The 12,431-nt window shown below is 34.3% G+C and overlaps 1 protein-coding gene across 2 annotated transcripts; it reads right to left on the reverse strand.

Annotated features, from left to right (window-relative positions):
• Nucleotides 1-139: 139 nt before the first annotated feature.
• Nucleotides 140-9,853, reverse strand: LOC123222926 (DExH-box ATP-dependent RNA helicase DExH1). 2 transcript variants are annotated; one of them, XM_044645956.1, is made up of 16 exons: nt 9,443-9,853; nt 8,269-8,414; nt 7,804-7,903; nt 7,311-7,526; nt 7,083-7,178; nt 6,081-6,356; nt 5,710-5,913; nt 5,400-5,555; nt 4,436-4,528; nt 3,854-4,068; nt 2,444-2,603; nt 2,044-2,317; nt 1,769-1,961; nt 1,468-1,654; nt 844-1,212; nt 140-528 (listed from the first exon to the last, which is right to left on the reverse strand). In XM_044645956.1, the coding sequence occupies exons 1-16, from the start codon at nt 9,731-9,733 to the stop codon at nt 397-399; spliced, it is 3,108 nt and encodes a 1,035-aa protein (XP_044501891.1). In that variant the 5' UTR covers nt 9,734-9,853; the 3' UTR covers nt 140-396. The 2 variants fall into 2 exon arrangements, with proteins under 2 accessions (XP_044501891.1, XP_044501898.1); XM_044645963.1 differs by having other exon boundaries at nt 7,804-7,907; nt 9,443-9,718.
• Nucleotides 9,854-12,431: the final 2,578 nt, after the last annotated feature.

Raw genomic sequence — 12,431 nt, forward strand, 5'->3', positions numbered from 1 at the left:
GAGGATAAAAAAAAAAACACCTACTTCAACAGCAACAGTGCATGTATGAGAAAGAGTGATGAGAACAGATAAAGACAAATGCATGCACAAAAAAAAAAAAAAAACAGCATTATTATAAAAAAAGAGAAGAGGGAGAGAATTCTACGTCAGTCTAAAAAAATTCTTGATGAGTAACAAAATCTAACAAGTTCCTCCATATATCATTGCTAACCCTGAGATATCTAGATGTGTCATTTATTACTACATTCATCCAACTTCTAAATTGATGTATAACTAATTGTTTTGCAGGGAAATAATAAGCAGATCTTCAAAACTTTAAATTAATTTGTTCAGGGGAATAAGAATAGCAAGATGTCTAATATCTTATGGTTGTTGGTCCCAAAAAAAGGCAGAAGATTAATAGTGTACATTTTGACTCTGCAGTAACTCAACCACAGCAGAAACCACTCCCTTTCCCTCCACGGAAAGATCAAACCCTGGTTCCTCAATCTTCCTATTCAAAAGTTTGTCGAGCTCCGCTCGCAATTTCTGCAAAATCCATTAACATGATCAACCATGGAAAGATTTTTATGTCATCTAAACTAGGATTTAGAAAATTTCCTTGCATTAAAATCTTAGCATGTAAGGAAATATCCAATAGAACTAAAAATTAGTTTGAAGTTCATCACGCAGCTATTAAGAGTCATGACTCATGATAACATGAGATGAAGTCTTTTATTAACACATAGAGGTATTTTTCTCTGACCAATTCAAAGATGACCAATTTATAAATGCATTCTTTAACACTTGTAGTTGTTAACACAACTTCCTCAAAGAAGATATTAGAAAGACAGAAGCAATTACCTTTATCAACTCTAACACACTCTTTGATGCAGAGAAATGAAGGTAACCGCCAAGCATTTCAATACCCTCCCCAGTTTTGCCAGGAATGAGACTGCCACCAAATAGTAGCAAAGCATAGTCTGATATGTTTGTCGAATCTCTGATAAAGATACCAGTTGTCTTCACCTTTTCACTGTAAACCATGTAAGGCAGAGGGAAGGTATGAATCCCTGCATTAACAGAAGCAGGATGGATGTCAACTTTCCCAACTTCTTTTGTGTAGAATGCTGTACGCTTTCCTCTTCTTTTGCATTGTACAACATTTGGGTAGAGCCCAGCACACAAGATTGCACATACCATCTCCAAATCATGGCTGTACTGGTTGTATGCCTACATGACACATGCACATACATGAATCTAGTACTCCAACATCAACTTCATATACATATGAATCATGTAACACAAACTTCTGAAGATTGAATAGAAGACCATGGCAAAAGTTTAACCACTATGTAAAAGTAAAAATCCAAAGATTAATCATGCATATTGATAAAACAACAGTCACTTAACCACCTCCCAAAAGGAGAGATGAGAGGGAGAGAGAAAAAAAAATTTGCAATTGAACTCCAATATATGAGAGCTTACATTAGCACCCTTGGATTTGTCCACAAAGCCTATGTGTGATAGTAGATCCAGAAACTGGTTTCTCATATCCTCCATCATCTGCAAGGTGGCCGGAGATAGATAATTTTCCCAACAAAAATCTCTTTCCCTTCTATTGCGTTTCGCATCCTTATAGCCTTCAAACGCTTTGAGAAGTGCTATGTGGTCACTGAATTATTAAAAAAAAGTATTTAGATTTTCCATAAACCAGAAAAATGAATCATTTTGGGGAAAAATATCTGCAAAAGCCTAACTGTAGCATCGCTGAGCTCAACATCCCCACCTGCAAGAGTCACCGGCAAATGATCTTTTTGCTGCATCAGCTTCCTCTTTCCTATTTATAGGAAGGACAAATGGATCACGATGTGCAAGTGCAGCCGCAATTGTTAAAGCGGGATTGAGGCATTGAAAGATGGCTCCCATTAGAAGCATCTTTCCAATATTTGGATCCACAGGCAGCGTGCAGAGATGGCGTCCTACAAGGCATTTGTTAGGAATATTGTAAATCAACTATGCCAAATAAACAATAGAAAACAAGACAAATATCGTGCTACATACCAAGTGGAGTAAGGTCTTCCATATCATCTAAAGCTCCAATTGTTTTAAGAAGTTCAATTGCATTTTGAACAGATAGAGTATCTGGAGGCTGAAGTGCCTTTGCCAAAAAGGTCCCAATGGTTCCAAGCTGCAAGCTTTTGATATGCAAGCACAGCTCTTGCAAAGGCATGCGGAGAATTTCAGGCAGCTGATATTCAAGCATTGAATCATGGATTATTCTAGGATACAATTTATAACAAACGCCAGGTTGCACACGGCCAGCACGACCTCTTCTCTGGAATTTCTCACCATCAAAACACACAACACTTTTTAGTGAATAAGAGATAGACTTTGCAACAACAGCTAAAATGAGGAGAGAACCTTAGACTCCCATGTCAATGCCATGGTACCAGAGAAATACCTGTCGTGCTGAAGCCTTTGAAATCCATGATGGCAACAGACAAGCCAACTTGTTTAGAGCATCATAGCTGGTTTCCTTTGCCTTTCCACAGTCTACGACATACACAACATCATCAATGGTGATACTACTCTCTGCAATATTTGTCGCCAAAACAATTTTTCTACAGAGACATAAGAAGAAAATAAAAATTAGAAAATCAAACAAATAAAATAAAGATACCTAGATTTAAAGTGCTTCAAATGAATATAACTATGAGAGGCGTACAATCATTTGACTGACATTTAAAGATAAAGCAGAAAAATGAAAAATCTCAACAAAAAATAAACAAAAACTGACAAATTAATAGCCAATAGATTGGTAAAATCCAGCTGGACTGCTATGCCAAAGTAACAAACAAACAATCTTTCCAAATTTAATGAAATTCATTCACACAGAGAGTGCAAAACAAACATGATAATACAACAATTAACTATCTAATATCACCAAGGAAACTTATTTAACCAATGTTTACAACTAAAATGCAAATGCAGCATCCCACCCTACAATCTTATATTCTCCAGCAAGTTCATGATGATTAATAACACATTATATTGATGGACCTTAATCTTCAAGGAATCCCATATAAAATTCTTCTTATAGGCTTTTCTAAATACATTCTCAGTTCCGCACAGAGTAAGAAGGAAAAAAAGAATGACAACATTATAGCATGGAAAAACATTGTAAGCACACAGGCCATAATGGTATGGGAGCAAGGCTATCTCTTTCCATTCCAATAGTTGGCAAAAATCACAAACCCGTTCTTCACAAAGTCAGGGTTCCAGAAAATAAGGAATTTGTACGAATTTTTACAGACCAATAAGGAAGTGCAGTGAAATCTAAATTATGATAGCAAAGTCAGGTATCCATTAAAGTGAGAATTCCAACCAGTGAGCGGCACAATAATATGATTTGTTCGTAAAGTCCACACATGAATATTCTCACTGGCACACCATTAATAACTAAGAAATTAGAAAGTCCAGTCCTGCACTAACGAAATATCACACAGGCAGAAGAAATCATTCAAAATTTTGAAACAAAGATATCATCATCAGTCAAGTGAATGTTCTCAAGTACAAATCAAGAATGTAAACTAGAAATCTGGAATTAAAATTATTCATGCATGAGTTAACTTTCATACAGAAGAAGCGATCAGAGTTCCAGTAAGTATCATGTTCTGCCAACTGAGCTCACTAAAAGTCAAAATTGTTAGAACTTCTATCAACTCTTACATACAAAAATAAAGTCTCACATATGATAATTAACTCTTGCATACATGTGTTGAGGAGTAGATTTTAGAGAAATGTGACATCCATAAGAGAAGACATATATAAAATGCCACAAGAACAACATAATTAACATCAAGGTAGTAACCTTATGTTAGGCGGAGGACGGTCAAATATTTCACGTTGATTGATGGTTGGCATTGAACCATGTACAGGGAGTACTAGAAACTTGCTTGAATCTCCAAGAAATCTGTTTACTTTAATCTTGTCAATTAGCTTAGAAATGTCATCCCAACCAGTAAGGAATACAAGAATTGCTCCATCACCTTCATGGCGACAGATATATTCTACTGTTGACTCCACCTACAAATAATTTTCAACAAAAGGTATATGCTTATACTAACTCTCAGTTGAGTACAGGTGCAGGAAATAATAGTCAATAATAATTAACGATACAGCCATACAGGAAGTATGAAAGTGAATTCCAGTTCTTATAAATACAAGACAAGGTGAAAAAAAAGGGAGAAATAACTTGTAAAATTTCAGAATAAGATTGCCGCCTTGCAACATTAACCATCAAAAGAAGCAAAACATTTCAGGAAGCAGCGACCACCAAAACGTCATCACAGACTTGCATATTCTACACACGTCCTCAACACCATAAAGTTTCATACTGGCAATTAAGCAAGTCAATTACCACAGTTGACAATTTTCAGATCAAAATACATACCAAACCCAAATCAAGCTGTGAACCTGACCAAGCTTCAAGAGATGCTCGAGTAGATGCACAGCAATTTTTATAGGTAGAATCAATATCAACATCCTACAAAAAAAAAAAAAGTTGTTTGAAATAAATATTTAATGTAATCATAGAACAACTTCTTAGCTGCAAAGTGAATATTGAGAAAAAATGCATATTTTGTCCTGTCCACTAAGAAAGCATTACATATCCATCGACAAGATAGAAACCTAGGCATCAATTAAAGATTCATCAACAAATTTGAGAGGGAAGCCACATAATCTTTGAAACTATCCTTACACAGCATCAACAATTAAAATGAGCAAAAAGACATAAACTACAGAATATCATGTACAAGAAAGGTCCAAACAAGTACAAAAGTATTTTAGATTATGCATTCTGTAAGAAATTCAGTATATTGTCAGATCTAAGCGAATTAAAATGAGTGAAACTCTATTTTCATCAATGTTAACCTACAACAAGCACAATTACATGAGAAAGTGGATGGATTTTTGAACCTATATCCCTGAAGAAACATATATGTTTCAAACACAGATTCATGCAAATATCTGCATTTCTAACTACCAAGCAGCTAAGCATGAAGCTGCGGGGAACCAAAGAATATACTAACCATCATTTTCAATAACACCAATTGATTAGCATGCATATAATATGTTTCAGTACTTCCTGCAGTGTAAGATCATTTTGTCTCTTCTGTTGGTTGAAAATAATTAAGTTAAAAATGAATCAAGATGAATAATTCAGGGAACCCCATTTTCTTCAAAATTGTCCCTATATGACTATGCTATTGTTAGTACAGATTACTTCAGAAAAGTATATTAACAAAAAATGACATTAAGTAAAATACAATAACTGACAATCATCATAAATCCCTCTTAAAATTTACTTGAGCAAAAGTAAATTAGATTGGTTAGATTCATAGGTCTTAACATGCCTCAAATAAAGCAGTTAAATGATCTTTCTTTGAATCTTGCTCTCTCCTCTTTCTTCTTGAGTTTCCCTGGAAGCTTTCATATTCTGACTTTATGTTGTAACCGGTTTTCTGCAAAACATCTTCTAGAAATAAATCTGCCACAGGAAAGGTCAATCCCTGCCAATACATTCAAAAATAAATGAGTAAAAAGTAAATATAGCACTAACTACAATGGCAATACTAATGAGTTTAATATACAATCAAGGTACTAGCATTCAAAAAGTTTATTGATGCAAGTTCCACTTCCATAAAATTAAAATGATTATTATACCGGAATGTGTATAGTTGGGGCATCTGCAAAATATTTGGAGAACAAGTCAGCATTAATGGTAGCACTCATCAGGATGAGACGGAGATCTGGACGCCGGGGAAGAAGATCGCGCAAAATTATTAACAAAAAGTCTTCATTCATTCCTCTTTCATGAATTTCATCAACTAGTAAATGGCTCACATGATTAATATCTGGGTCCTCAACCTGTTCACATCAAATTTGTGATTAGGTACTGCAAGGATTTTCACATACACAGTAACAGAAATTTGGAGGAGGGGAAACTGGGAGGGATTTTACAACAGACAATTTTAGTTCCTATCCAAAAAAAGGCAATCTTTACAAAGTGGCATAAAGTAAGAAGATTATGTTACCAATTGTCTAAGTAATACTCCAGTGGTGCAAAACAGTAGCCTTGTTTGATCAGAACGCTTTGACTCCAAGCGAATTTGATAACCAACAGTTTCACCAAGATTCTCTCCTCTTTCTGAGGATATTCGAGCTGCAACAGATATGGAAGATATACGACGAGGTTGAGTGCAAATTATGTTGCAATCAGCACCACGCAGACCTGATATCTCCTCCTCCAAAATAAACTGAGGAAGCTGTGTTGTTTTACCACAACCTGTCTCTCCAGAAACTACCAATACCTGTATTGCAAATTTAAAAAAAAAAAAAAAGAAATCAGAAAAACTGATTAAGCACTAAAATAAACAAATTAATTTAGAAGGAATAATAATTAGATTGATCATTAGCTGCATTTGTGGGTTAAAAAACATTTTACCAAATGATTCCTTAAAAATAGAATTTAAAAGTGAAAAATGGCAGATAAAATACAATACAAGGATATGCATGAAAACCCCATATGGATACAAATCTGTTCAGAAATCCAGCAACAGATATTATTGAGTGGAGATATACTACCTAGGAACTGAAATTTTGTAAACTAGAGTAGTTATATCGATCAATCCCATAAATGAAGCTAAATTTTAAAACACGAAAATAAATTTTCATAATTTAAGGGGCTTGCATCAAAGACCAACCTCTAAATACAAACTACAGAAAGCAAAAAGCCCATGACTTTACCATGCAGATAAGAATTTGCCACTCACCATGCTAAAACATACTACACAGCACATTACAATATTTGTGATTACCTAGGGATGTAAACACATTATTTATCATGCTAAATGGTGAACATTTTGGCTATTGAATTCCCTATCCAGAAAATAAAGAAAATTTTTTCTATTGGAAAAGAGATTTGCAGTTTATAAAGCCACAGGAGCTATTCTATGACAATTAATGATCATTAAAGTTTCTTTAGTGTTGTTTAAAGCAATTAGTAGACAAGAGCTTCCAGTTCAATATCAAAGAACCTGATTTTCTGCAACAGCCTTAAGAAACTCAGCTTTCATTTTGAATGCAGGAAGCTTTTCTCGAAAAGATTGCACGGCTTTCACACCGTTACCAACCTGCATGTAAAGAAAAATCAGCATGGGAAATATCTAACATTCTACCTTTCTACATTCATAGATTCAGTCTTATATGGCATGAAGATGGTAAGAAAAAATCAGCAGAAGAGAATGCCAGAATTGCACATATACCATCAGTTTCTCCTGCCTCTCCTTAAGTTCAAAATTAAGTTTCTCCTTGTTAGCATCTGTATACTCCACAGAGACAGGATTAGCTACTTTTACATTGGGTGGCACTTGTTTGCCTCCCTGGTCAGGTGCCACGCCAGAATTATTAACAGATGATGACCCCTGTGAGTTATTCAAAAGGTTTCCAACTCTCCTCTCAATTTCTGTAGACATCCAAATCTGGAAAAAGGTAAAAAAATATATAAATTCAAAGACTCTAAGGGTTAGCAAAACTGGTGGAGCACTAAAATTTCCACAGAAAAGGCCTAAGTTCGAGCCTCTATCATGCTTGTGAAACCTTGACTTACCTAGTGCAATGATTGTGGTTTGGTCACTGTACCCTAGGTTTACCAACCAATACAGGCGGGATCTCCCGTTTTATATATATATACATATTCAAATACACTAGACCGCCAATGATGATATTAAACTTATAATAGCTTGCATATGTTTTTACCTCTTTCTGTGTGGATCCATGACGTTCATCAAGATCTGCCCGATACATTGGCAAAGGGACTTTGCTAACCACAAGGGTCTTTCCTTTATTATATGCATGACTTTCTTTCCACAAGTACAAAATCAAGAAAAGCAATTGTGAGATCAAGCTTCATGATGCCAAAATAAGAAGGTAGCATTAAAACATTTGGTATACTTCAACTCCTTTACAGTGAAAAGAACCCCTAATTAAACTTATAAAATTTTGTGCGGCAATAACATCATAGAGGACCTTCCAAAAATTAGGTGTTTATGAGTCAGATAACAAAATTCTTAACAGACTTGCAAAAGCATTTTCAAATTAAATCCCCAGTTTTATCCTTGACACATATAAATAGAGTTATTCCTAAAAACTACACACACTATTCCTTTATAACAGTTTGCCATTCTATTGACTACACTATAATCCCAAGTCATACACACTTACAAGTAAAGACCTAATTGATGGGCCATATCAGACAAGGTTTGCTGATCAGCACGACTGAAGTTATGTTTTATTATCATCTCTTGCTCTTCTCCGTTTTTCATTTGCTCCATCTTACCCCACCATTCATTCTCGTCAAGAATTTCCATCTGAAATAACAGAGAGGTATATTTATAAAAACTATAATGAAATGATTGAACCATTATGCATTACCTCATCAAGGTGAGGAGGCATAACTAATATATTAACAGAAACAACGCATACAAAAGCAACTAATTATGAAATTTATCATAAACAAATTAAAGATAAGCTACCACAAGGTTTGCACATAAAGCATTTTTTTGCTTTTCTCTTTTTTGCTTTTTGCTTTCATGAGCTAAGAATAAATAAAGTTTCAAAAGTAAAATTTAAAAAGGGGCATTTTTAGGGAAAAAGACGCAACTTTCTCTGCTTGCTCAAAGCAAAAATTTTATTGCTTTCAAAATTAAAATTTATAGATTCTGATTTCTGATAGCAATCGTCAAAAGTTTCCAGCCCTACAATTGTCTCTTGAGTGCCTTCAGTTATATCAACGCAACTTAATGTTTTCAAAGCAGTCAAAAAAAAGCTTTGAAATTGACAACGACACAATTTTTTCAGAATCTGCAACAAAAGCTAAAGCAGGAGATTCAAGTGGGCAAAGAAAATGCAAAAGATAGTGATACTTACTAATTAGAAGTAGAATGGTAAGTTGCTAAAACTTCCATGTGATATAATTCATATTCCATTGTTAATTTTACCACATAATGCAAGCTAAATGCTACAAAATTAAAAATTTAGGGCTCACCACATGAAGCTCTAGTTACAAATAACACATTCCCCATAAAGTAACAATCAAACATAATTTATATCAGCGCATAAAATACGATTTCCGACGCACCAAAAATTTCAAAAATAAATAAACAAATATTCAAACCAAAAAATGTATTATTCGGCGTTAAATTATAAGTTTCAATTTCCTTCCAATTCATTTTCACATCAGCATTAAGTACATATGGTATCAATTTAAACAATAACTCAAAATTCTATACTCATATTACTACAATGCGAGCACATACAGTACAGAACACGTCAGCGCGTGGTCTCCATTCACCCATCCAAAGAAATTGTCAACTACATGAGAACAGTATCCAAATACCTTGGCTGCTTGCTGGCGCAAGCGCTCGGCACGCCACACAGGGTCCCACCATCGCTGCTCACCGCCGCGACCTCCGCCACGACCTCCACCGCGTCCGCCACCTCCGCGTCTGCCAGCACCGCTTCCGGAGGACGCGCCTCGGCGACCGCCTTGGTAGTTAGGTCGGTACGACATGGCGAATGTTATCGAGATTGGACTTGAAAATCTTTGTGTCGTTGGCGCGGCTAAAAATGAGAAGAAGTGTTTGGAAGAGACGAGAGTGATGTTGGCACCGAGGAACCGCTGAGACATTTATTTGTTCACTTTATTTATATATTTATTTATCATAACTGGACCGCATCATGCAACGAAGTGGAGGACGCAAAAGTGTTTCTGCTCTGAGTTTGCGCGTTGGTCACGAAAATAATATTCAATAAATTAAAAGAAAAGAAAATAGATTAGATTAGTTAATAGCCAAAAAACCTTACTCCCACCCAACGTTAAATCCTTTATCAGATTAAAAAGGCGGACTATTTCCCATCCAAGGTATGGTGATTTTCAAAGTTCTCTCATCAACTTTAAAAATCTCATTTACTAATTTATGACTGTTAAAATTAATGAAACTCTAACTCCTAAAAAATTTATCTCATTTTTCACCTTAAAATTTTAAAAACTAACATTTTTTTTCTCAAGTCAAGTTTGAAAAAATCACATTTCCCCCCTAAGGTTTAGTTTCAAAATTCGGTCTCCTTCTCTGATGCTATCGTTGGTCGTCTCTCCCTTCCAATGCTTCCCTTTCTTACGATGACTACCTCACCTCTACCCTAACCTCTCCGACGTCTAGAAATATCATCTGGGAAGAGGAATCATCTTCCCTAACGAAGATGAGTCATCTTCCCAGAGAAAGATGAGTTGTCCCATTCTTATTTGGGAAGATGATTTCTCTTTTCAGACGATGTTTCTAGACTTTGAAGAGGTTGAGGTGGAGGTGAGGCATTCATCGGAGGAAGGAGAACCATCAGGAGGGAGAGACGGCTGACGATGGCGCTAGAGAAGGTGACCTAATTTTGAAACTAAACCCTAAGGAGGAAATGTGATTTTTTCAAACTCGGTTTGGGGAAGAAAAGTTAGTTTTTTAAATTTAGGAAGAAAATGAAATCATATTTAAGTTTATTTTTAATATTAAATATAAAATAACGATTTTTCCCTTAAAATTAACAGATTTAAATGCTCATGAGTAGGTAAATGAGATTTTCAAAGTTAATGAGAGAAACTTTGGGAAATCAATATACCTTGGGTGGGAAATAGTCCTTTGGCCATTTAAAAATCTAAATACTTATTTGTTATCTAAATTTGTTAATTTAATTAGATTACGTACATATAGAAAACCAAAATTTGGTGAAAGAGTATGTTATTCTAAAAACTGATATTTTTCCCCTGTTATAGGTTTTATATTATTCAAAATTTTATTTTTAGTCATCCTCAAAGTTTAGAAACATTACACTTGCAACCCTATCTTCCACCATTTACACAAACACCATCAACGACTTCTCCTTTCATCTTCAATCAATGAAGAAATCCAAGGAACTTCGACAATTTTTACTTCATCCAAGTTAGACAAAGAAAATTGATAGTGTTGTGCACGAATCATAACTAACAAAGAAAACCCAAGAATCAAGTTGGTGTTCTTATGTGTGAAAATAAGCATCGTCGTTGAAAACGAGTATCAAGGAATCGACCCTCTACTTCTTCCTCCGTTGGCTTCGTTGACCACCAAAGGAGAGGTCAACAACACTGTGATAACAAATGGGAGTTCTAAACCTCTCATTTGTTTTTCAATCGAAAAATCATAATTGAAGCAATAGAAATACCATTGAGGAGGGATAAGGTGCCACAAGATGATTGATAGCGTACTAAAGTGAATAGCTAAGCAAAACGGTTGTTGGAAAGAGAGAATGAATTTTGTGAGAGCTTAATTGTAATGTTCTAAAATTTGAGCAATAGTTGTTATTGGTAAAATAATAGAACCCTAGGAAAGGGGGGGCAATGCAACTTTTTAAAACTTATGTTAGGAGAGAATTGTTAGTTTTCAAAATTAAGATGAAGAAATAAGATAAAAATTTATTTTTTAAATATCACTAGTTAAATAACAATTATACCTTTAATACTAATATATTTTATTAACTTTAACAACTAATAAGTGAGTATTTGGATTTTCAAAAATTAATGAGTATGAATTTGACAATAAACTAAATCTTGAGTGGGAATAAGTCTTTTGGCCTTAGTTAATTAAATTAAGCATTTAAGGTCACTACGACTTTAGTAAACATTCTAATGAGTATACACATATTAAAATAACAATATTATGCGTACTTATTTTAGGTATATAATGAATACACATTTATATGTGTTATTACATTATTTGATGTTATTTTATTTTTAATTCAAAATCACTTAATTACACAATGACATATATTAAATATATAACTATGTGTATACTCAAAATAAATACGTATAATTTTATTGATATTAAAATATAAATAAACTATTTTACCTCTATAAATAGAAGAAATTTATGAATAAACATAATCATATTAAACTGATAAATAAAACAAAAATAGAGAAATTTCAGCACAAAGATTAATATTTTCAAACTAAAACTCGGTGTAAATGGGTCTTGCCAGTTAGATCTTGATTTTTAAATGTTTATTATTTAAAATTGTGTTCTACATTTGAGGAATGAATTTCAAAATTTAAGTGAATAAATGTTTTTTTTAATGAGAAAATTGCTTTCACGTTGACAAAATTTTGACCAAGGATTATGGTGCTATTTTGGCAAATAAAAGTAGATTTTGTAGAAAATTGTGAAAAGCTTATTGGTAGGCATAATTTGTCGATATGTTTACTAGGCAATTCACGTACAGGGTTGGATTCGAATTGAGTCAAACTCGAGCTCGGTTCGGTTTACATATAGTTGAGCTCGAGCTCGTGAAAACTAAATTCGAACTTG

Source organism: Mangifera indica, chromosome 1 (assembly GCF_011075055.1).
Source record: "Mangifera indica cultivar Alphonso chromosome 1, CATAS_Mindica_2.1, whole genome shotgun sequence".
NCBI classification, from domain to species: domain Eukaryota; kingdom Viridiplantae; phylum Streptophyta; class Magnoliopsida; order Sapindales; family Anacardiaceae; genus Mangifera; species Mangifera indica.